We start from the raw sequence: 26180 nt of genomic DNA on the forward strand, positions 1-26180 counted from the left end.
TCTGTGACTTGATGCAATAAAACCTTTCAGTTGAAAAAACTTAGAGAAATACGTTTGACATATTTCAAATCCTTTCTATAAATTGTTGAAAAGATTTAATACAACCGCTAGTCGTAAAATCTTTAATTTGAGTTGACCTTCCACGGTCACAATTCTTACACATGCAGTTTTTATTATTAAAGAATAAATGGTGGATTTCCTGTTATTTGAGGGAATAAAAATGTCCTTCAATCACCTCCCTCTACAGCACAGAGATCTGAGCGTGTTTAGGTCAACTCTCAAAGACAGCAATGATTGCAAAATGGTTTGTAACCTGCAAATGTTCTGTTCTCTATTATGGCAAGCATTCCTTACTATTATTTTTTTATTTTAATTTAATTTTAATTTTAATTTTAATTTTATTTTGTTTTTTATTTTTCTATTTTTTTTTTTAAGTAGGCTCCACAGCTAGCATAGAGCCTAGTGCAGGGCCCGAACCCATGATCCTGAGATCAAGACCTGAACCAAAATCAAGAATTGGGTGCTTAACTGACTTAGCCACCTGGGTGCCCCATTATTATTATTATTATTATTATTGTTATTGTTATTGTTGTTATTATTATTATCTTAAAGCTTTAGCCAGGGATGAGGTTCAGCAAGTTTGGTTTAGGGCAAAATCAATAAAGTAAAAATTATTTTTCATCAATTCCCGTTAGGAGGTCTGAGCTATGTTCTAACACAAAAAAATATTTCCCAGTGGATTGAAGATAAAATTTTTGACAAAAATAACAAAACAGGGATGTGGTTTGACCAGGACCCTCTGTCCTCATTAGGTGATGTTGGGCTTTGGAGGGGTAGTTGTGCGGTAGAAAGAATGATGATTTGGGAGTAAGGTAGAATCTGAAATTAGCTGATTAATCTTAAGAAAATTACTTATACTCTTGGGTCCACTGGAAGCCAGTATCCAAAATGGCCCCCTGGGATCCTCACCTCCTGGTTTCTAAGCTCTTGTGTGGTTCCCCCCCTCTTGCCCTGAACAGGGCTGACCTGTGTAACCAATAAGATGTGGAGGGATGTGTGACTTCTGAGGCCGGGTCATAAAAGACATTGTGGCTTCTGTCTTCCACTCGCTTTGGTCAATCACACTGGGGCCAACCAGCTGCCATGTCTTGAGGACATAAGCAGCCCTGTGGGAAGCTCCATGTGGTGAAAAACTTCCTCCTGCCTACGCACTGGCATCCACGCACTGACAGCCATGTGAGTGAGCCATCTTGGAAGCAGGTTAATCCGTTCCAGTCAAGCCTTCAGATGACCCCGCAGCCCTAGCCAGCATCTTGACTACAACCTCCCGAGAGATCCTGAGCCAGAACCACCCAGCTCTGCCCATACTCCCGACCCATAGAAACAGTAGGAGAGAACCCTTGCCTACTGTTGCTGTAATTTGCCAACTTTGGGAGGAATTTCTCGTGTAGCCATAGATAATTAACACAGAGCCGTAGTTTTCCACCCACTGAAGTGGGGCTTAACCCAGTCCCGCGTGGCTGTGAAGAGGATCCAACGGCATGAGCCGTACAAGCAATCTAGCGCCTGTCTTGGCACACAGTAGGTGGTTAATATCTGGTGCATACTACCACCGTAGCACTCCTAGATCTTCATAACACCCCTGCGATGCTTTGGACCCGTCCTCTCCAAGCCCCTGATCACAAGGGTTTTCCCACTACGCTGAGTGTACCTTCTGAGCACTAAAACTTTGTGGTTTCCCTTTGCCTTTTTTTTTTTTTTTTGGCAAGGAAGGAGCACTTAGATGTTTAATCTGTCACAAATAAGTTAATGCCTCTAACTAACACTCCCTGTCTTCCTGCTGTAACTTCTTTATTGATCGCTATTTCACTCCTGCTAAACGTCACTCATTTCCTGCTCTCTGACTCAGTTTCACTCCCAGTTCTGTACAGTATATTGTATTTTCTTAAAATGAAGGCTACTGTACGTGCAAGAAACAGCTGCGAATTCCAACTGCATTTCCTCCCTAAAGAGGTCTTCATTTACACGCTTTTTGTGCTGCGTTTATGTTCAGGAGCAAATCAGATCCTGGAGGTGCGTGACAACGTAGGGGACAATGTCTAGGGATGGTTGTGACTCACCCGTGGACCGCTGAGGTCTGCACGTGAGCCGCGTAGACCACGCAGTCATGGAAAGACTTCCTTTCCTAATGCAGTTTTCGGGTTGGGTCCATTCTCCCTTCTTGGGCCAGGCTTGAATCTGAAATTTAACCAAGGTGATTCTAGAGCCTTCCTTTGTGAATAAATGCCACCCTCATATAATGCAGGCTTAATTATTATTCACGTATGGTGAGGCCAACAGATCAGGAGAGGGTTGTCATTGAAAAGATGGTTTGTTACAGTTCCCCAGAGGGGGGTGCACCTTCCCCCCCTCTCCACCATGGTGGGGGGGATGCAGGGAAGCACCAGGGTCAGCCACAGGCAGAAGGAGGGAGGGAAACATGTGCACAAGAAACTTTCTTGTGGTTTCTGCAGGAACAGAGTGAGTATGGCAGGATGAAGAGGATTAGGCTGGCTGGTTTGAATGACTTCAGAAGCCCCCGGGTGTAGGGGCTGTCTTGAGCACATCTGGCACTTAACCCTGGGGTGATTAGGGCAGGAGGACAGTGGTCCAGAGTGTGAGTGTCCAATAAAGGTGGTGGCTGGGATTTGGGCTCCGGATTGGCTGGTTTGCATATGAAAGGCACACTCAGCAGGCTGGTAATTTCCTGTCTCTAAGAATTAGCTAGCCCGTGGGAGGGATGGTCTCTCCAGGGTATGCAAGGCCCCTAGATGTCAAAACATCAGAAACACACAGTTAATTTTAAAAAGTCCATCACTTAACATTAGTTAACATATTATCAAATGTACCTTTTGATTTTCAAGAAAGGTAACTATTTGTATAGGCTTCCTTTTTACCACTTGGTATGGATTGAAGGTTTTGTTGTTGTTTTAATACCGTATATTTAAGCCTCCTGCTAAAGGGTTCTATTTGGAGAAAGAATCATTATGCAGTGGCGTGCAGGAAAACTCAGCCCTTTCCACAGGTGGGAGAGCTGGGATTCCAAACTAATGCCTATGGTTCGGGGTATTTATGTTGAAAACACTGGCTACCTTCCATGAAATGTTTGTTCTCTTATTTGTCAGCTGATAATTCATATAGAACTTGCCTGGCGGGTACAGGTATTCAGACATGAGCTGGTGACCACTTAGCCTCATCAGGAAAGGAGTCTGGGAGGGGAGGAAGAGACTTGACCATGGATGGGGTTGGACAAAATGCCCTGGGATGTTCCTTTCATCCCGATTGTCTGGTTTGACCATACGTCTCATACATTAATCTCATTTTCTTCTTCCCTCCCAATACAGTTTACATACTGCAGTCATGTTTTAAAACATTTGGTAATTGTTTCTGCCCCAAAGGCACACTTTGATGTCTAAGTACATGTTAACATTTCACGCACCAGCCTGCCTGACCTGACCGCCGAATTCCCTTTTCCTTGTGTGACGGCCAGACTGAACGAAGACACGCTTGGGTGTGGAGCAGAGCTGAGTGGTTTTGGCAGCCCCTCTAGCAGACGTGTTTTGGGAAACAATTTTTTTCCTCTACAAAGCAGCCCAGCGACCTGAGCAGACCCATTCATTGGCCCTAATCTCATCCGAAGGCTCCCAGGAATTAACCCAAACACAAACACAGGCTGTTTCCTACATCACTTCTCTTCAAAGCACTTTACCCCCGATTGTCTAATCAAACTTCACAGCTTGCTCGGGAAGGGAAGACGGTTTTCTTCGTGTCCTGGTGCCTGCAAGGCAGGACAGCACAAGGCAATGAAGTAAGGAGCAGAAGGCAGGTTGCCCGTGCCTTTCTTCCCATTGGCCGCCTCTCGGGGAGCCCTGCTCGGTTTGGTCCCCGTCTTCTCTCTTTGAATCTCTTGGTGGATGTCTGGGGCTGGTGGTCATGGTCCTTAATCTATGAGCTAAAGGCTGCACCTGTAGCCATTGGCAACTTAGACTTTCTAGACTCTGTCTAAACCCTAGCAACGTGACTTTGGGTCTGCATAAGTTTTGTTTGAGTCTTTATAAAATAGGAATAGTAATCTGTTGTCATGGGATTCCTGGAGACATAAAAGGAGATGATGAAGACGAAGATGCTTGGCATTAATTCATAGTCAGACATGAATTCATTCAAGCAGAACAACCAACCAGCCCGGCAAACAAACCAACAGCATCATCATTATCATCTTGATCAACAACAACAGAGTGATTTGATCCAATCGGCTCTCTGGCCATCAGAAAAAGATCACGACAAAACAGACTGGAGCTTTGCTGTCCCCGACTGTCGTTGGGGTGGGTGGCTGTGCGAGGCAGTGATGGGTGCGTGGGGACTTAGTGCTCCGCAGCCCGAAAGCCTGAGCTCAGAGCTCGGCTTCACCGCTTCCCGGGTGGGTGATCCTGGGCCAGTTATGTAACTGCTTTGTGCCTCAGTTTTTCTGCCCATAAAATGGCACCATAAAAGTAGCACTTGCTTTGTAGGAGTGTGGTGAGGATAGACGGGCTAACTCACCCAAGGAACTCTGCTCGGTTCCTGCCACCTGGGCAGGGCTCCATCCCCGTCAGGCTTTATAACTGTGCAAACCTGGCCCAGCTCCTCCCTGGTACTGTTTCGTGGACCAGGCTTTCTCCATAGGCATGAAAAATTGCAGAGACGGGCATTAAGATCACTACAAATTAGAACCATGGGGGAGACAGAAAGTGGCTTGATTGGGTCGGTCATGTAGTTCCGTCAAATGTAAACCGACTAGCTAAATACCCGTCCTGCAAAAAAAAAAAAAAAAGTGTGCTTGTATGAAGATTAATATGTCAGGACGCGATTCCTTTGAATGGCCCTCACCAGCTTTGGGCCATGGCAGAGCTGGACAGGGAGCTGGGCTGCAGGACAGACAACAGATCATAATCAAAGGCATGCTCTCTCCCACCTGGACGGCGGGAGAAACCAGCCAGCCCCCCAGGACGGTCAGATGTGTGGCCCCCGGGGGAAAACGAGGCATGTGGAGGGTCAACTCCACAGCTCTCCAGTTATCAGCCAGTTACTAGGAAAGGCCGGAGAGGTTTGGCAAATTCTTGTCTGAAAAGAGACTTTTTGACCCAACTGAAGGCTCTCGAAATGATGAAGGGGATTCATCAAATTGTTTCTGGCAAAGACCATGAAAACGTGAGAATTTAACTGAAATTAGGAACGTGTGAAAATGGACCAGACAACCGGAGGGGATTCTTAGCATCCATGTGGGGTATGTTACAAGGCCAAGGAGAAGCTGAGGAGCAAGAGACAGGAACGCTTTGGCCACCAAGTAGCAGTGATGGGAGCGCAAGGAACCTCGGGGGAGAAAACCATCTGTACGAATGGTGCTGAGGTCAGCCAGCATTTGCTGAGTCCCTGGTCGGTGCCACACCCAGTTTAAAGCACTTCATGTCAATCACCTCGTTTAAAATGATCAACAACCTAATAGGTAGTTAGTCTTACTTCATTTCTCCTTTATAAGAAGGTAGAGCCAAGGCACAGAGACTAACCTGTTCCCAGCCCTCCAGGATTTGAACGGAGGCTATGTGATGCCAGGACCCGACTCCACACCATTCCCCTGAACCACCACCTTGGTGGGGCCATCACGAAGGTGAAAAGTATGTCACTTGGTGGCTTGCCAGGGGATCTTGATCAGGGGAGCAAAGCAAGCTGGTACCAGTCTGTTCCATCTCAGAGGGAAAGCTCTAGACCCTTCAAAGGGGAAGAAAGCACACAGACCTCGTCTTCCTCCTCCCCCTTCTTCTTAACTTGTTAAGATAGACAATTTCAAATATATACCCATAATCTGCTCCAACAATTATCAGCCATTTTCAATCTCATTTTATCTACCATCATTTTCTTCTTCTGCATTATTTTGAAGCAAATTCCAGACATCATGTCGTCTCACCAGTACACACATATGTTGAACAGATTGGGGATTTAAAGAAAGCCATAACCGCCATGTCATTATCGTACCTAATAAAATGAACAACGTTGCTTAATATCAGCCAATATCCAGTCCATATTCAGATTTCTCCGATTGGCTTAAAAATGTTTTTATGGTGGATTTGTTCAAACCAAAATCTAAACTAGGGCCACCCATTGTATTTGGCTGTCAGAGATTTTAAGTCTCTCTCTTTAAGAACAAAACAAGGGGCTCCTGGGTGGCTCAGTCGGTAAAGCGTCCTACTCTTTATCTTGGGGTCATGAGTTTAAGCCTTGGGAGGGGGGTTCTGCCCTGGGCATGGAGTCTACTTAAAAAAAAAAAAAAGTAACAAAACAAGAAAAACCCAACCTTTTAATTTTGGAGCAACTTCTGTTTCAAAGAAAAGTTATAAAGCCAGTACTGACTTCCCCTGTACATTTCATCCGGTTTTCCTCCATGTTAATATGTTACACAACTATGGTACATTTCAAAAGTAAGGAATTAACATTGATCTGTTACTATTGTCTAAACTTTAGTTTACTGGAATTTCATCCGTTTTTCTACCAAGGTCCTTTTTCTGTCCCAGGATCCAGTCCAGGATCCCACATTGCATTTGATATGTGCCTTGTTATCTTTAATGGTCCACATTCTTTCTTTCTTCAGGCTATTGATGTTGGGAGAAGTTGTTTGGGTCAACTGGCCCATAGAATGCCCTGCATTTGGACTTTGCCGAGGGCTTCCTTCTGGTGTTTGACTTGTTCCTCTGTCTCCCATATTTCCTATGAATTAACGGGTGGGTGTAGAGGCTTGATTAGATTGAGGCTCCATTTTTTTTTTAAAAAGGGAGGAATTCTTTGTGGGTGGTGCTTTTTATTTCCTGCTGCATTACATTACGTGGCACATAATATCTGGAGGCCCCACTTTCAGTGAGTTCTGGAGGATCTTTTATTTTTCTTTCTTTTATTTTTTTTAAGGTTTTATTATTTGAGAGAGAGAGAGAGAGAGAGAGCACATGAGCTGGGGCAAGGGACAGAGGAAGAGGGAGAAGCGGGTTCCTGACCTTGGGGTCCACCCCAGGACCCTTGAGATCATGACCTGAGCCAACGGCAGACGCTTAACAGACTGAGCCACCCAGGCGCCCCGATTTTGAATTTTCCAACAGCCACATTCAAAACATTTAAGAGAAACAAGGACAATCAATGTTAACAATTTTATTTATCCCAGTATATAAAAAATGTGATCATTTCAACATTAGAACGAATGTAAAAGTTACCAGTGAGATAGTTTACATTCTTTTTATTTATTGAAGATTTTAAAATTATTTTTAAGTCATCTCTACACATAACACCCCGAGATCGAGTCGCACGCTCCGCTGACCCAGCCAGCCAGGTGCCCCCATCACATTCTTCTTAGAATTTGGAGCTGATTCTTCAAAGCCTGGTATTTATGCTACACCTGCAGTCCATCTCGCTGTGGACCAGCCACCTCTCAAGAGCTCGACAGCCGAGCGTGCTGGTGGCCACGGCAAGCAGTCAGCGGGTTTCGGGGGATTCTCTCTAATTCTCTCTAATCTGCTCCCTCATCACCACCTCAGCTCATCTTCCAGCTGCGCTCCGATCGCATCCCTGCGAGAGCCTCTCCATCAGCTTTCCACCTCCAGCCTTCCTTGGTCTTCTTTGGTCTGCCTTCTGCAGCCAGAGCTTCCTAAACGCAAACCAGACTGCTCCTGGCCTTTGTTTAAACTCCATTGGGGTTGCTCCATCCCCTGTGAATGGAGCAACTTTGGCTCCCAGGGATGTGTCCCTGCTGGTGCAGCCCAGCCGGCCTCCCCTCTGGCTCTCGCTCACGTCTTCCCTGCTTAGCTACCTCTGGTACCATTCCCTGTGGGTTCACTTCTCTGTCTCCCCGACTCCTTAGGACAGGGACTGAGCCTTTCGCCTCTGGGTCCTGGGCACCAAGCCCCAAACAATCTCACCTTAGCTGCTACAATTTCCCGACCCTGTGTATGTGCTCTGGGATTTATGTATATAACAGGAAGCAGTGACAGATGATTCTAGAAAGGTAGCTTGGGGCCAGGTTGTGAAGGACTTTGAAGGCCAGGTTAAGGAGAGTTCAGACTTTATTCTGTAGGTAATGGGGAGCCATTGTGGGTGTTTGAGGGAGAACAGCCAGGGCAGGGGATGAGTCTAAGAGGGACTTTTGGCCTCAGGCTTAAAGTGAGATCAAATCCAAATCCCTGGCATCCCCTACAAAGGCCTGGAAGGGAACGACATGATCTGCTTTCTAGAACCATCTTTTCTGAAGGCCACTTAGGGATGGGTTGGAGGGAGGAAGTGAGGCAGAGAACAGCTCATGTTGAGCTTCTGTAGGTGAGTGCCTTGTCTAATATTATATGTAAGGATGTATGTAGCCATGAACTTTCCTAGTGACCCTCGGTGAGAATACCCTTTTGGAAACTGCAGTTCAAGAAGGTTAGGACAGTTGTCCCCAGCACCCCATAGTGTCTGAGCTGGGGCCCCGCTGGGCCTGGATGCATGCAGGCGGTAGGGAAGCCTCTCTGTAGCACCAACGGGTGCACCCCAGACTATGGGGCAGCTTCCCCACGGAGGAACCTCTCTGGGTGGCTCGGTGCCCACAAGCAGATCAGATGGAAAATGCCTCCAAGGGGAGCCAGACGCCAGCACAGGGCTTTGAAACGAAACAGGTTACTTACTTTGACCCCCCTGCTCCCCTACAAGATCTAAAAACAAAAATTTTTTTCCCTTGGAGCTTAGTTAATACACAATATTACATGGATTTCAGGTGCACAACAGTGATTCAACAGTTATAGACACTATGAAATAGTTACCCTCTGTCCCCATGCATAGTTATTGCGGTATTACTGACTATATTCCCCATGCTGTACTTTTCCTCCCTGTGACTTATTTATTTTATAGCTGGAACTCTGTGGCCCTTAATCCCCTTCCCCTCTGTCGCCCCCCTCTCCACTCCCCTCTGGCAACCACCAGTTGCTCGCTCTCTCTCTCCCCATAAGACTCTGATTAAATTGACACGGTCTTCTGGTTACAACCCGTGCCTTAGCTTTCATAATGCCTTAATTTTAAAACCCTAGAATTAATTTTTGGCTCTCCTTAGCATGAAGAGCTTTCCCCCAAAGCCTTTAATTCTCCAGCCCCTGATTTTTCCAATCAAAGGAAACTCTACGGGACTTTCATGGTCTTAATTAATGACTCTCTAATCAGAGTTCCACTCTGTCTGCTTTATCTCCTCTAGCCCCCCTTCTCCCCCTGGTTTCTCAATGAAGGGCTTATCTAGCACTTGTTTTGACTTCAAACAGACACTTCATAATAGTAAATGGCAATACGGGTTTTATCAAGTGGAGCAACCTTTTCATTCTCTTTCTTCTGGGTCTTAGTATCAAAGCCACCCTTAGGGAATATGGCCTTCCTTCCTGTCTGGTTTTCAGCAAAACATGCCTTCCCAGCAGCCCCGGGGAAGGTGTTTCAGATTATGCGCCACGGAGACTTCCAGGGTAAATCTTTCTAAGGTGACGGCGGGCTGATATTCCCAAGGCTATCTGGAAGCTTTTAGTTTGAGCGTTGTACCTGACAATCCTTGCTTCGGGAGTTTGGATAGAGAGTGGGGAGAGGGGCAGGCACCAGAACGTCTTGGAACGAATGGCAGGTTCCTTCTTTGGTCTGGTCATCCACAGGACCCACCTGCCATTTCCATCTGTGGTTCTCTTTTTCTTTGTCACACATAAAGAAATTAAAAACACACAGCAAACAGTTGTTGCCCGGGGGCCAAAACTTGCGTGAATGTCCTGCAGATGCTGCCCCTGGGAGGGCAGCTTGGCCCCCAGTTCTCCTCCTCCTGGGGGCGTGCGGGAAGTCAGCACGCGTGTGGTACCCGGGGTGTGCGCCTTCCGCTGCATCCCAGCCTCCCCACCCCGAGCCCTTGGGCACCGCACATGATCCTGCCCTTCCCGGTCACCGTGCTCCGTCACCATGCTCCGGCTCCCTGTGCCCTCCCTGCCTCCCGGCTTTGCCCAAATCTCCCCTCTCGCGAGTCCGCATGGATTTCCCTGCCACCAGACCTCCTAGTCTCCTCTGAGGGGCACCAGGGACATGTTCCTTCGTTTGCATCCTTCCTAACGGTGCTTTAAGTCCAGCGGAGGGTGAAACTGATGTCTGACCTGGCTGGCCACCTCCGGGGCCTAAGCACAGAGCCTCCCCTGGGCCCCTGGGTTCGTCCTGCATTAGGGTCTGCTCAGTGAGAGCGACAGACACAGCTGGTCCAGCGAAAGAGAGGGACGTGACCCAGATCCTGCAAAAATGCAGCCGGACAGGCACCAGAAGGGGCAATCTTGCCTGTAGGAGATAATTTTCTAACCGCCTCTGTGGGGCCAAGGACCCTTTTGCACGAAGCCATACCCCCTCATCTCTCTTGGCCCAGAAGTGGCGTGGTCCCTTCTGCTCAAGCCTACTGGCCAGAGCTAGTCGCAGGGCCCTGCCCAGCTGCACGGGGGGCTGGTGAGGGAGGTCTTCTCTGTGCCCGGAGAGGACAGCAGATCCAGACGTTGGTGAGCACAGTGACATCTACCAGACTTACTCAGGCCCATTTGGGGGAAATTCCGCCATCCGATAGCTGCTTTTCTTGCCCCGAAGGCCTAGAATCAGTCTCCACTTACTCACCTGACTCACGAAGTTCTTCCTCATGTTCAACTGATCTTGTCCATCCATCGGCCTCCAATTTCTCCTTGAGGCTCAAAGAACAAGTTTATTTCCTTTTCCCTGCATGACTTGGGAGATAGGGATCACTTCCTGCTGGTCTTCCCTCCTCCCAGTCCAGCATCCCTCCCGCGGCCACTCCTACCTGCTCTGGGCAGGGCTCCGCATCACAGAGCCTCAGCTCGGGCCCTTGTGGGCGCCACATCACGATGTGGGGTCACTGTGTCTAAACACCCCACAGTCTTCATACCTGCACGAGGGTAACGCTGGTACGGCCAACACTCTCGTGGGTGTTGCCTCTTCCTCATTTTATAATTTCAGTCCCCTGCAATGGACTGTATGTTTCTGCCCCCCAACCCCAGTTCATTCAGTGAGGTCTTCGCCCCGAGTGCCGTGCCGTGGTATTAGGAGGTGGGGCTTTGGGGAGGTGCTTAGCTCACGAGGGTGGAGCCCTCCCCGAACAGGACTAGTGTCCTCTTAAAAGCCCCTGCGGGCTCCCTTGTCCCCTCTGCCATGTGAGGACACAGCGAGAAGATGGCCATGCATGAACCAGGAAGCGTCCCTCCTCTGTCACCAAGTCTGTCAGCACCTTGATCTTGGACTTCCAGCTCCCAGAACTGTAAGGAATAAATTTCTGTTGTTTCTAAGCCCCCTAGTCAATGGTAATCTGTTATAGCAGCGGACGGAGCCCACGAAGGCATCCCCTTTCGTTCTTTATCACAGAGCCACCTCGGTAAGCTCTTTGGGAGGCATTGCTTGAGCTGTGGCTGTATCAGGGAGCAAACCGATCGCCACATGAGCTGGACTCCTGGCGTTGCGACTGGGCAGACTCCCTATTTTTGGGGTGTTTTTTAGGTTTTGTTTTCGACCCTTTGTTTGGTTTGTTTTCCTTTCGCACTTCTGTTTGAGATCATGGGCTCTCGCGATGGGCATCCCATTTGCTATCTTCCGACCGTCTACATCACGGCCAGTGTTTGGGGAAACAGGTAGGCTTACACCTGCAGGTCTGCTGGGCAAAGAAGAGACCCCTTTTAAAGGGCCTGGCTGGACGCCTGGGCGGGGGGTGTGCAGGGAAAGAAGAAAAATTCAGGGTTTGAATCTTCCAGAATGTCCACGCTTTGCTCATGTTCTGGCCTGGCCAAGGACACAGAAAGCTTGGACAGAACAAAGAAGCCCTTCTGTTGTGACCATCCCGCTACCTTGAGTCAACCCAGCCCATTTCTGGGCTGTCCTGGGATCCGGAACAGCTGGGATTCGGGGCTGCTGGAGAAAACGGTGCGAAAACCGCTCCGGTCCTGCATTGCCTCCCTGAACTTCTGGGGGGGGGGGGCGGATTCTGCAGAATCCATGTCCAATAGGGCACTCGGGGGGAGGGGGAGATTTCTGTTTTCGATTAACAGGGGGATTTATCATGCCAGAAGGTCAATATTTACCTTGGCTTCGGCTTGATGAATATTTACTTCTCCGTTCAGGGGCTCATTCTGCTGACTCCAGCAGAACTGAAGATCTGCTTTTTGTCTGCAGAAGAGGATGCTGACTGATATTTTCTTATCAGGAAGGCCTGGTAACAGCTGCGGTGGAGCCCCCTCGTCAAGTGTGTGTGTATATGTGTGGGGGGTTGTCTCCTTCCACCAAGAAATCTGATCCCTCTTTGTACAAACAACCCGTTTTTTTTAAGGCACTTTTGAACTCAGGAAACAAGGAGAGCGCAGGGTCCTGGACAAATCGCTTCCCTCAACTCCTTGTCTGAACAATGGGGATTCTGAGAACCCTGCCTGTCCATGTCAGGGTTGTGGAGACAGTGGGGGCGCTCTGTAAAGCCCCGCCCATCCTCATTTGTGGGGTTTTCGTTGTATTGAGGTTGGGAGGGGCGGTTAGGTGGTTGCCCAAGGTCACCAAGGACGAGAGGAGGAAGAAGCCAGCACTGCAGACAGGGTCCCAGCTCTAAGCCCTTATGGCTCAATTTCTTGGGCTCTTGGCTCACTGCCTCTCCCGAAGCGTTAGCGCGTATTTGGGGGTGCCACAGGCACAGCTATGGACTATTGAGAGAAGTGCTTGTGTGGAGTGCTGACAAGGCCAGCTAATCAATTCTAATGATTGAGTTCTAAGGGTATGGCCTGGCTCTTTATTTCGGGTGCTCACACCTTCCCACTGTTGCCATCCACCACAAATACGTTTTATCTAAAAAAAAAAACAAAAAAACACCACACACAAATTGCACATTCTACGCAATGATATCCCCATATTTGTTTTATTTTTTATTTTAAATTTTTTATCTTTTTAAAAATTTTAAGCGGGCTCCTCTCCCAACGTGGGACTTGAACTCAAGACCCTGAGATCAAGAGTCAGATGCTTTACCCACTGAGCCAGCCAGGCGCCCCTCCCATGTTTGTTCTAAAATAAAGTTTTGTTTTAAATTGTTGGGCATGGAATAAGACATAAAGGTTTATCCTGGGGCTCCAAGAGTCGTCTGAGAAAGCTCCGCACATTCTGGGATATGAGCCTCCTGGTCAGGCCCACCCCGGGGTTTGAGAAGGGTGGTGGTCTTCAATTTTATCCCTCACCAAAGCCTTGCAAATTATCACAATTAACATTTAGTGAGCATTAGAAGGTGTTACCCACAGCATTCAGACACTTCATGTAAATAACTCATTAAATTCTTTTAGCAAACCCATACAGTAGGTGCTGTTATTATTACTGATTTTACAGATGAGGGTGCTCAGAGAGGTTAGGTATCGTGTCCAAGGTCACACAGCTGGTACTTGTTGGAGTTGGGCTCACTCACTGGTGTTCCCTTTTGGGGAGTTTAGAGTATGATGCCATGAACCCTTCTCCATTCTTCTCGGCTCGCATGGCCCTGCTGGTGGGGAGGGGGGTGCAGCAGCTGAAAATCTTGCCTACAGGAGTGAGAGCTTAAAAAGCTTGGGTATATCCACAGCTGCCTTGGAGAGGGGAGTGGAGGGTGAAGGGAAAAGTGAGTTACTGAAGACCAGAACTGGAAAGATCTTCAGGGACAAGCCAATCCACTTTTCACTTTATAAATAAAGACGCCGGGGAGGACCAGCGAGGGCAGTTTACTCCAGGTCATCAGCAAGTTAGTGGGGGAGCCAGGAGCAGACCTGGGACTTCTGGGTCTGGCTGGTGGGGGGGACATCATATTTCTTTTCTTGATTTTATGCATCTTTGTCTTTTTATCCCTTACCATCTAAATGGAACTTCCTCTTGTTTGCAGAACATGTGTCCGAACTGTTGGCTGCCTTTTGCCACTTTAAAACCTTACTAAAGAATAGTGCAGTCACCCTGAAGGGAACAACCATGTTCTCTGCTTCTCTACCAGCCTTCACCACATGCCGCACGGCGCGGGACACACAGAAGTTGCCTGGTACGCGGTCATGGGGCCAGACTGAACTGACTGTCCTAGATATGATGGGGAGGACCAAACTCAGACAACTGCCCCAGTCCTGAAGCTGCTGGGATGAATTCATTCTTTTCCTACAGCTTTTCATCCTAAAAGAATCCTGCGGAATACGGAACAGTGTTATCCCGTCCTCTCCTAGGTCCCTCTAGCTGGGGTGCAGCTTGTGGCCCTGGGGGAAAAAATGACTTTAAGATAAAAAGGAAATTCTTAAAAAAAAAAAAGTCTTGTTCTCTTACTGTCATGCCTGCAGCATAAAAGTCATTTACAATCACGTGGAATTTCTCTTGTCTCATTCTGAAAGTAAAGGAGAGGAAGAAGAAAGACAGAATGTTTACAAATTCCTGGGAGATGGGGAATGACCTCATCACTCACTGGGAGTTAGCCAACTGTCCAGGGAGCACAGATCAGTTTTGGTGGAGGCCCTAAAAATCCCCTGATACCCCACATTCTCTGACTCTTTTAGGTCTTGAGAGAGGGATGGAGGGCAAGATGAAAAGGAAGTCGTCCTAGGTCCAAGTGACACTTATGGGCTGCCTACCCTGAAATGGACTCATCCATCCTGAGTCTTGTTCGGAGACTTGGGAAGTGTGGGTGGGAGTGCCATTGAAAAGCCCTGGGCAGGATTTGAGGGTACTGAGTGGCGAAAGAGGGGGTAGAAAGTGGGGGAGAGGGTGAAGTGGTTTGGATATGACATTTTGGGGTATGTACCCAAGGGGGTACCTATGGGATATGTAAGCAAGAGGGCAAAAGCCACTGGAGTGGGCCTTTCCGGCCACATTGCCAACAGCATCCTCCTGTCTTCCTGTAAAAACAATCCCACAATTCTGCAAAATGTATTGCAATCCATTAAGCACTTCCATATTGGATGGCTTCTCTCCAGATTTACCACATTTTACAGACTAGGAGCTCCCCACTGTGAACAGGGCCAGAGGCAGCCTCAGGGCCTCTGCGGGCCCTTAGTATGCTTTGGCGGGGAATTAGAAAGACTCCCAACCTGGGGAGTGGGGCACAGGCTGGATTCGGGTCCTACCTGTCTGTTGCATGAGGTACAATGCCGTGGGTATCCAGCAGCCCAGAAGAGACCAACCTGGGGCCAGGTTGGTGGGCTCAGCTTGTCCATCTGTAAAAGGTGGGAGGTGGGATTGTATTAGATCTCCCCTCCGTCCAGCTATGTTCCAGATCCAATACCTCACGAATCCGCGATTCCAGAAACAACTCCTCACCCCAAATCCAGCGCTTTCCTCGTTCTGTGTTCCGTGCGACAGCTCACCTTGGAGGTCGAGGTGCAGGGTGGAGGTGAAAGGGAAGAGGATTCTAGGAAAGCCTGGGCGAGCAATTGTTTGGTCCAAAGGGTCCTGGACCAGGACCACGTTATTTTTCGGCTTAATTCCTGTGAGCCTCGGTTTCCCCCTCTGAAAAATGGGAACAGCGCCACCTAATACAGAAAGCAATGTTGTGGGGACTAAACAACTTTGCCCAGGGGACATCGCCTGGCACAGAGTGGGTGCCCCACGAGCGTTTGGGGACCCGAACAGGACTTGGTTGGAAAGGTTCTAGAGTGTGTGCGCGCGGACGCGGGAGCAAGGTCTGGCTTTCCGGGCACGCGGCTCCCGGACCCCCGGCTCTGCAGCCACTGGCTCCTCCTCGGCCGCGGACCGCCGAGGGTTAACGAAAAAACCCCACGCCCCCTTTGACGGCGCAGAGCCCACCTCGCCGAATTTGAAAAGGCGGCCCTGGTGAGGCGTGGGCGCCCCCCCCAGAAACTTCCAACTCCCGGCCGGGCTCCGCTCGCTCGCCGGCTGCCTCGCTCTGCTCCCGGCGGGGGCCGCGGGTTCGGTCCGGCCGCGGGTGCGCTCCCGCCTGTCCTCCCGCCCGGGCTCCGGGTCCCCGCGGGCGGCCGCGCAAGATGAAGCTGGCTCTCCTCCTGCCCTGGGCGTGCTGCTGCCTCTGCGGGTCGGCGCTGGCCACCGGCTTCCTGTACCCCTTCCCGGCCGCAGCCCTGCAGCAGCACGGCTACCCCGAGCCGGGCGCCGGCTCCCCCAGCAGCGGCTACGGGAGCCGCCGGTGAGTAGCGCCGGGCTGCAGGGCCTGGGCGGGACGGGGGCGGGGGGGGGGACGCTGGGGGTCCTGGGCGGGTGGGGGCTGGGGACGCGGGCCGGTCCGGGGCTGCGGATCCAGGCGGTCGGGGGCTGGGGATCCGGGGCAGTCGAGGATTGGGGGCTGCAGGCAAGGGGCTGCGGGGCGGGGGACGCCGGGCGGTGTGTGTGTGGGGGGGGGGGTGGAGCGCTGGGCCGTGGGGCTGCGGACGCGGCGTGGTGGGGGGCTGGGGGCTCGGGGCCGAGGGTCCGGACGTGCGGGGCCCGGACTGAGGTGGTCTCGGGCCGCGCCCACCCTCTCTCTTCCTTTCTTTGCTCTCCCAACCTTCGCCCCTTCGGCTCCCGGCTCCGAGTGAGGGTGGCTGAAACCTGCGGCGGGGGCGCGCGGAGGGGCGACCGTGGCCCGCTGGAGCTGGGTGGCTCAGTCCCCGGTGTTTACCGGCTCACGTGGCTCCGCCGCGCTCACCTGCGCGGCCGCGGCTTTGTGTCGGGGACCAGGTTCCCGGGTTGCCAAGGCCGAGCGTCCGGGGCTCCCGCCTCTCCTGCCGGCTGCCCAGGGACACCAGGAGGACGATTCCGTCCCGTCTGGGGGACTGCGCCTCCCCAGCCACCTGGGGACGTGGAACCCGGCCCGGATCGGATGGACCCGCGGTGGGGCGGCAGAAGGAGCTAGGTCACCGAGCCCAAGGTGCCGGGACGCGCCGGCGGCCTCCTCCTCTGCCGGCAGGTGGCGCCCTCGCCACCCCCCGGGACGGTTGGGGCAGCGTCTCCTCCCCGCGCGGTTGAATTCCCCCCGAAAACGAGTAAGCACGCGAGGAAAAGTTGCCAAACGCCTCATTTACGGAGCTCACTCGAATTTAGCTTTTCCTCATTTAATAATTACAACTCACGCGGCTGTCCTAGCTCTCTAGAGCACACAACGCGCCGCCGTTCGTACCTTCCACGCCTTTTGATCCTAAAACTACGCCAGGGGTACCTATTACAGCATCATCTTTCCTTCAAGTGAGGAAGTTGAGCCCCAGGGGGAGGTCCCCAACTTTGTGGCAACTCAAGACTGATCTTCTGTCGGCTTTCTCCAAATCCTGAGCTTTCTGCCGCACCGCTCGGCTTGTTATTATGGAAGAAGCAAGAGACAGGTCCCAGTTCTTTCTCCTCGGTGATAGTTATTTACCAAACCCGGGAGAGCTACCAGGACGAATCCTGGCAATGTCTTACAGCCCCGGGGAACAGGGATGCTTGGTGCTGGGCGGGCTGTACACTCCGGGGCTGGGTAAGGCGAGACTCCGAAAGGCAAAAAAGTACTTCTGGAAAACTTTGGATACAATTTGATTTCCCTCATTTTGTTTGGAAATACTTCCAAACATGGCTTCTATTAGTATTATTCTCCAAACACCCACAGTAGTGCGGCCTCTGCACGCTTCCATATGAGAGGAGTCTGAAAAAATAAACTTTTCAAGTTGTAGGATGATTTGTATAACATGATCTCATTTAGGAAAAAAAATATTCTGATTTATGGGTGTGTAAATGCCCAGAAATAAAGCTTGTAGGCAAACATTTCTTGCAGGGACCTGTATGAAAAGCCCAGAGGCCGGAGGGCAGGGGTGGACTTTCATTTTCTCCCTCCCTTGACTTGGGTCTTGTTAGCATCTTTTACCAGGAGCATATATTCATGTATAATTTTTGTAATTAAAAAGTGTGGGAAGGAAAATCCAAAAAGGCTCCCGCAGGGTGGAACGTCTGTGCTAGGGAAGAGCCAGAGGTGAGGTCCCTGAAGGAAGCGAGTGAATGGGGACGGGCATCCCGGCGTTTCGTGGGCTGGAACTTGGGGGCCGCCACAGAAACTTGGAAGGATTGTTGCAGCATAAAAAAAAAGAGGCCCAAACAGTGGTAATCTTCCAGAACTCTTTCTACCAGGATGGGAGCCGGGAGAAGGTATAATTAGGTTTAGGGAGGATCTGGATGAATCTGTGGAAAACGGATTCCTGAATAGGATACTGGGAGGTGTTAAGGAGGCTTGGGGCAGGTTCCAGATGCTGGAGATTGACGCTCGGGAGCGTAACTGAATCCTGCCATGCATGGCCTAGTGTGGCCATAGCGGGCTTGAGCCGGCCTGGTGTCACACGGTCCCGTGTCTCATGAGCGATCAGTCGCAGGTGGCCTGTGTCCTGAAATTCAAAAGCCCCAGAAGCAGAGGGCTTGGGAGACAGCGTTTGGCCCAGTGCCCTTCACGGCCTTGGCCTCGGCTTTGGCTCTGTGTGTGGATTGGTCTCAGTCGATGGGCCAAGTGACAGAGCTGTTTCTTGACAAATAGTCTTCCTTTAACTTCATGCTATTGCTCCTGTTGGCATCTGATTTTTGGATGTGGTTTGTATTATCCTTTGTGTGTGAGTGCCCACGTCCAAGCCTATGCCTGCCCTTCTGGGTCTGGCCTGTGCTGGGGGCCCCTCGCCTAACCTGGGCTGCTCTGCTCTGCTCCCCTTTGTCAGAAGCCCAGGGTGGACCCCTCTGCTTAAGCAATTTTGGTAAAAAAAAAAAAAAAAAAAAAAAAAAAAAGAAAAAAAAAGAGGACCCCCACTTCCTCGGAGGATTGTTTCCAGTAGAACCTATCAGCTCTGCATATGGGCCACTAATGCTTTTTGCCGGCCATAGAGCTGTTCAGGGGCCAAATCCAAGCTGAAGGGAAATGCAGCATTCGTCCACCTACAGGGCTGCACTAAGAACGGGGGCCCCCAATCCCCTGCCTCAGTTTCTCCATCCTACCCTAGTAAGCATAATGCATTTGTGAAACTCTTTAAAGTATGCACATTTCCCTCAGTTCCCTTTCTCCTCGCCTCCTTCCCTCCTTCCCTTTTCTGCCACAGATATTTTCTGGGGTGTTTTGTCTGTTGTCTCCTCCTCAGCTCTATCTCCAGACCTAAAGGGGCCAGAGCAGCAGCGAGTGATTGGGGCACAAGGATGGAGACCTGATGAGGGGTTCTATGCCTTATCTGCGTTGTAGGTCTCCCAGCTGGAAGAAGAAGAAGTTTTAATCTGGATAAATGATACATTTTATATTTCCTATTAATTTTTGGAGCGGAGGTGTTCTTCTGACTAGGGGAAAGCAGAAGAGATGTGGGACCTGCCCAGATTTCAGCAGAGGAAGGAATAAATACGTCCGGAGAGTGGGTTTTTGGGGCGGGGGGACGAGGGACAAAGCTGTTTTTTGCTTTTCCCCTGAAGAAGAGAGCTCATTCCAGAAACCGCTTACCCTCGTGTAGGGCCCGAGGCACGAGAACAAACGGAGCCCATACACCGTAGGGCTAAATGTCTACATGTTATGACTCAAGCTAACGGATGGCTCAGTAAGTGGGTTCTGTCCACCAACCTTGAGGAGTGTACCTTCTCAGATAGCCGGGTCAATGAGGAATTCATAGGTGCCATAGAATTCTGTTCTGGAAAATGGCGAGGCTTGTTGGGAGCCTCCACATGCAAGGCGCCAAGAGCAGGAAGGGCGTGCAGATGCTGGGCTTGCAACACGGGTCGGACCTTGTTCGGCCGTCCCCACTGTGGTCAGGATGGAGTCTGAGCTGCTCAGCCACATGTCTGAGCCTTGGCTCGCACTGCCGCCCTCTGGCCACCTGGCCCCCTGTGCCATACCTAGGCTGCCCCTCACCCTCCAGCCCCGCGGCGCGTGCTGGTGCTCTCACTCTGGGTCGCACCTTTAGTGATGCTGATACTAATGAATGAGGAATATTCCCCAGCCTGTGGCCTGTTCCATCCTCGTGGCTTTACCCGCATGAACCTGTCATCCTTGCCACCCGCTCACTCCTCACCCCTCCCCACTCTACCATTATTCTGAGCACCGGGATATCCAGGTGTGTGGCTCACCAAGGCCCTGCGTTACTCTAGGCCTCCGCTCCCCTCCCTTCCCCTTCCCTTCCCCTTAGCCACTATCCGTGGCCTAGTGCCTTGCCAGGCTCTCACTTCCCCGCAGGAACCTCCTCACACCTCAATATATCGCTCTCATAAATTCATAAATTCTGGATGCAGCCTCTTCCATCCCACCCCTTACTCATGTGGCTGACCCCTCCTTTGCTCACGTTGTCTTCTTGTCCCATGTTTGTGGCCTTCCGACCTTCAACTTCCTGTGCCCTCGACCTTCTCTCCCAGCTGCCTAGAAAGGCCTCCTGCAGGGGACCCTCCAGCCTCCTGCAGAAGGTCAGGGGGGCTGTCGATCTGTTTTCGCAAAGCCATTGCTCATCGGCAGTGGTGATGGGGTCTGGCATCGGGACTTCCTGCCCCTCGGCCCAGGTACCTGGGGATAGGGCACTGTACGTGTCAGCCCTGTGATGGTGACGCTATGTGACTGGTCCAGGACCAACCTAGCCACTGTCCGGTGGGGCCCGTTTTAGTTCTATAAGGATCCGTCTTTCTCCTCTGCACCACTGCCCGATGGGCCTTTCTCAGCTGCAGTAGAGGCCACTCTCCTCTGGTTCCAGCCCTTGGGTGACCCACCGTCTCCTGCATCGGCTTAGGTCAACTCCTAGTGACTGTTAAGGAGCTGCCCAGGCCAGTGGGTTAAGAAGGATTCTGAGGTGGAGTCTGGGCTCTGTGAGGAGTGCCAAGACAATTGAGGGATGTCACTGTGACTGAGGGACAGGAACGTGGAGGCAAGTGTGATGTATTTGCAGCCTTGGCCTTTATGATAAAATCTACCCTCTCCAGCATCGCACAGAAAGGCTGTCTTTTTTTTTTTTTTTTTAAGATTTTATTTATTTATTTGAGAGAGAGAGAGTGAGCAAGCATGAGCGGGGGCGGGGGAGGGTGGGGAAGGGCAGAGGGAGAGGGAGAATCAGGCTCCCAGCTGAGCAGGGAGCCCGATGAGGGACTCCATCCCAGGACCCTGGGATCATGACCTGAGCCGAATGAAGACAGATGCTTAACCGACTGAGCCACCCAGGCGCCCCAAAGCCCATCATTTGTCCTCTACACCAGCGATACTGTTAGTTATTTCTCTTTCTTTGCATCTGCTCTTTGATTTGTTTGGTATGCCCTCCCATGAGCACCTAGAACATTCTGCTTACCTCTATCTCCAGCTTCTCGACCTTGGTACCCTTGACATCGTGGACTGGGCAGTCCTTTGTCATGCCGCCATCCTGTGCCTTGCAGGGAGACCAGCAACATCCATGGCCCCCCCACTAAATACCGGGAGCACGCCCTTGTCTCCGACCGAAGCAACCCGAAGTGTCTCCAGACACTGCCAAATGTCCCCTAGGGGACCAAATCACACCCACTTGGAAGTACCCTTCTCTCGGAACTTGAACATTTTGATTTGGGGGACATTTAAAAATAATTTTTTTTTCCCCTGTGGATATTGTCAAGCCTTTACACAAGCAGAGAGCAAAATAAACCCCCCTGTGCCCTCACTGGGCTTTGTTAACAATTGCACTTTGCCACACTTATCCGACTCCCCTTTGCCCCCCAACGCATACATATCCTGTTTGTGTGGGTGGAGCATTTTACCTTTTTTTTTTTTTTTTTAAAGTAGGCTCTGTGCCCAACGTGGGGCTCGAATTCACGACCCCGAGATCAAGAGTCGCATGTTCTAGCAGCTGAGCCAGTCAGGCGCCCCTGCGCGGAGCATTTTAAAGCAAATCCCAGACTCCCGTTCATTTACTTGTACTGTGCAGTACCCGCCTGAGTCCTCACCGCGCTGCCGCTGTCCCAGCTAAGCTGACTTCTACGCAGTCCGTACTCGTATTGTTGTTCCTTATGACTTACTATTGGATCTAAAATCCAGTCCACACCCAGATTTTCTCCAGTTGTCCAAAAAGTGTTTCTTTCTCGTTAGTTTGTTCAAATCTGGGTCTAAATAAAGTTTGCTTTGGTTCTTGTGCTGCTTTTCCTCTCTCATGGGAGAAAAGTCCTCTCTGCTTTGTGAAAATGCTTTTTTCCCTCCAGCCATTGGCTTGCTGAAGAAGGCCAGTAGTCCTGCAGAGTGCCCGGGTTCTAGACCTGGCTGATTGCTTCCGAGCGCTGTAACTCAAAATTCCTATGTTGAGTCCCCCAGTATGATGGCATTTGGAGGTGGGCCTTTGGAAGGTAATTAGGTTTAGATGAGGTCCTGAGGTTGGGGTCCCCATGATGGCGTTGCCGTCCTTATAAGAAGGGGAAGAGAGACCAGAGCACTCTCTCCCTCTCTCTCTGCCACTTGAGGACACAGTGAGCAGGTGGCCGCCTGTAAGCCGGGAAGAGGGCCCCACCGGGAACTGAATCTGCTGGCACTTTGACCTTGGACTCTTTAGTCTCCATATCTGTGAAAAATAAATATCTTTTTGAGCCACTGGGCTATGGTATTTTGTGGTGGTGGCCGGGCTACTATGACATGACATTTTGCAGAGCCAGTTCAGTGATGCTGGGACAAAGTGGCCTTGTGGGCATGAAAATAGACTTCCCCAGCCTATACCACCCCCAAGTCCGGCCCATCCCTCACATGTGCGGGGTCTGGGGCAAGGGTACAGAGGGAAGCCCACACACCATATGTCTAAATCGTGATTTAGAAATCAAGCTTACAAACTGTTAAATAAAATCTATGCTGTCATCGACCTCGAACCTACTGTCCCCGACCTCGAACCTACTGTCCCATATGCCCTGGGGTAGGGAGTGAGGCTCATGTTTAGAACTCTAAGCCTCTTTGAGTTTTGTGCTGGAATTTGGCAGCGCAGGGAGAGCCCCCTTCACTTCCCTTCTTGTCCCAACCAACACCTTGCTCCTCGTGGGGCCTCACGCATACACTGGACACTTTATCCAGCCCGGTACCTCCCATCCTGCCCTGACAACTGCCACACACCTCAGGCCTCAGAGTGTCCAGCTGTTAGGGAGGGAATCCCAGGCCCCAGGTACGTGCACTTGGTCTACAAGGGTGGCTGTGGTTTTGGGGGTCACGTCCCCTTGGCCCCATAGCCTCCTTGCCCCGTGGGGAGCGCTGTGGCCGGAAGGAGGCTAGGTGCAGGCCCTGGAGAGCACAGAGCTCAGGGTGGGGCTCCTGTTGCTTACATTTAAGACAGTTCCATGTACACGTTACCTCTGGGGAGATGTGGGGTGAGTTTCCCCGTGTACACCCCCATCCTTGAAAGTTACATGGCCTCTCCCTAAATGTCCCCCGTCAAAAGGACTCCATCACAATGACCAACTTAGGCTGTCTGTGTCTGAATGTTCCCTTCTGGTTTCCTCCCTGCTACACCTGCTTTTCATCCCTCCTGAGACTGTGGGCGCCGAGGGGGTCATCACCCACCTGTGAGCGAGGCCTCAGGAGAAAAGGGAAAAGCTTTGTAACTTAGAACCTTTTGTACCTTTAGTACCATGCTTTCCCCAGCTTCTGGCATGAGGGGCCCCACATTTTTCTCTTGCACTGTGCCCCACAAGTTAGGTAGCCAGTCTTGCTCCCGTGCTTTAGGTGGTCTCTCTTCCCCTTCGCCCTGAACAGCTGGGCGCTGACTGGCTGCTCACTCAGATGAGCCCGGGAGATAAAAGGATCGTCCATCCAGACCTAGGAAGTCTGGGACCTGGAGATCTGTATTTTAGTGGCCTCCCCCAGGTGGTTTATCGTGCAGCCGGGTTTAGGAAGCAGTGCACGGAGAACAGAGTTTTTGGGGATTCTTTCATCGGGACCCATACCAAGAAAGACCTTTTCTATGGCGACCGAGTCTGACTGCGCATGCGCGCACGCACGCGTACATCTGAAACAAGTTTTACAAAATAATGCTTACTGTTACCATATGTGATACTCTGTTTTTTATTGTATTCTATCAAGTTCATAAAACAAGTGCTTGCCAAGACTCAGAAAATTGATTCCACAGCCCCTCTGGGTTAAGACCTGCCTGGGAGCCCCTGTGCCCTGGGGGAATGTGGGAGGCTCCTTGCTTCCCCCCTCTGCCCCTTTCTGTGTCTGGCTCTCCCGCCTCTGCTCTGACTCTGAAGTTTTTCTTGTTGTTTCAGGCTAGCTGAGCGTGTCCCCTTCTTACCCCAGAGGCCTCCCCCAGACCTTACTCCACTCTTTCGCGGGACAGCCACAGAGCCCCTTCTTTCAGGAAGCTTTCCGGGACTGACCTCCCTGCTCTGTGGGCAGCTCTCTGTGCCTCTTGGATCTGTGATTATTTGCGTTTTTCACCCCGAGAACTCACTTCCCACTTTCCCTGCAGATGGAATCATTTCTCGTACCCGTTTACTCCCTAGGGTGGCCCTGACCGGCCCATCTGGGAGATGGGTGCACAAGCTGGCCCTGCCCACCACCCACTCCTGCCCCTTGGGGATGTGAGCTTATCTACCCAGGCATTTAACCACCAGGAGGCTGAGCCCAGGAGGTGAGCTGGAGCTGGGGACTCAGATGTGAGGGCTGGGGCAGGCTGCCTGGAGGCCTGCACCCAGGATGTCCTCTGCAAGCTCTGGGAAGTGAATGAGCACATCTGGGAAGCCTTGTGTCCCTGATCGCAGGTTCTCAGGTGCCTGACCTTCAAGGAGTTACTATTGAGCACCTATTGTATGCTTGGTGCTGGAGGCTGCAAGGTGATTGGTGATTGGTGGGGCCTCAGAGACTGGTTGCCGAAGGCAGACCCCTGAGCCAGGGTGGGATTTGCTGCTTTGTGGGTGTGGGCTAAATGGGGTGGGCAGGCAAGGGACATATGAGCAATTGTCTAGGGGAGTTTGGGTGTCTCACGCCTCAGTTTTCTCATGTAAAATGGGGATGTTTACAGTGTTTACTTCAGAAGGTTCTTCCAAGGCTTAAATGAGTTAATAGAATGCTTAGAAAAAACATGCTGGTAAGCACTCTCTTTGGCCTGGTGGATGGGCAGTGTGCCTCATGGACCTTGCAAAGGTTGTGAGGACGGGGTGTTTCACAAACACACGAGGCCATGAATCCTTTCCTGGGGAGCATTTTGTCAGGCTGGTGTCCTGGACGCCATACTGCGGGAAACACCAGCCTGGTGGATCAGGGCTACATATTTTGAGGACTTTCCAGGGAGTCACTTTTGAAGTGGGTCTTGTAGGATGAACAGGAACGTTCTCGGCAGTGATGGGGGAGGGCGTTTTGGGTGGACCAAACAGCCTGGTCAGGGCTGGGAGGCCTGACCGTGGTCATATGTGGTTAGTGCAGGTGAGTTCAGAACGGCTGGACCCAGGGCTTCACGCAGGCACCGGGCAGGCCGGGCCCTTGGAGCCAGAGGGCAAAGCCTCTTTCTGCCACCCTGAGGAGCCTGGGCTTTATGTCTAGACATGGTCACAGTGGGTCTTGTGCTGGCTTTGCTGGTGGGAGGAGAGCCAGCTAACAGACAGTGTTGGCAGTCCCGGGCCACTTGGTGGACCACTGATAGGCAGTGGTAGGTTGACAATGACTGAGGGGGTGGGTGGGTGGGGGGCTGCCCAGTGCTCGGGGGATGCTGAGAGCCGGCCGCTTTGCTCCTTGGAACATTGCAAAGACTGCAGTGTTTCCTCAGCTTTGAAAAGGCAGCAAAGCACCTTGAGTTTTTAGAAAATACTTGTATTTTTCCTCCACGGGGTTTTCGTGGCATGCAGCCGTGGGCCGGCCCACATCAGGATTCGGTGGCTGCTTGTTGAGTGAATGAATGAACAAAGGCCTTGACCTCTCTCCTCTGGGAACCTGAGGCTGTGGCCTTTGCCCTCGTGCAGTTCTGTCATTCTGAGGGGTCTGGGAGGGAGGTCCTTGTCTGCCCTTTGTCCCCACCAGGTCAGCTCTGGAAGCCGTGTTCAGCGGAGTGATGGAGGCGATCTGCTTGAGGGGGTCCTTCTTCTTCCTTTGTAATAGAAATGGGTGCAAAAAGGGGACCTTTCCTGAAAACCGCTCAGATGTAAATATCTGGAGAGACTTTTCCCCAAGGCCCCAGCGTTTTCTGTATCTCCTCTCCCTTCATCTTTCGCTCCTCTCCTCCCCTCCGCCCCCC

At 51.2% G+C, this 26180-nt stretch overlaps 1 protein-coding gene across 1 annotated transcript in view; it reads left to right on the top strand.

Moving 5' to 3' along the window:
* The first annotated feature begins 16052 nt into the window (after positions 1–16052).
* Positions 16053–26180, top strand: part of COL26A1 (collagen type XXVI alpha 1 chain) — a 143068-nt gene continuing 132940 nt past the window's right edge. Inside the window, exon 1 of the mRNA XM_040636553.1 lies at positions 16053–16210. Within this exon, the coding sequence (XP_040492487.1) occupies positions 16053–16210 (158 nt within the window). The remainder of the gene's footprint in view (positions 16211–26180) is intronic.

This window comes from Ursus maritimus, unplaced genomic scaffold (assembly GCF_017311325.1).
Source record: "Ursus maritimus isolate PB19 unplaced genomic scaffold, ASM1731132v1 scaffold_2, whole genome shotgun sequence".
Taxonomy (NCBI): domain Eukaryota; kingdom Metazoa; phylum Chordata; class Mammalia; order Carnivora; family Ursidae; genus Ursus; species Ursus maritimus.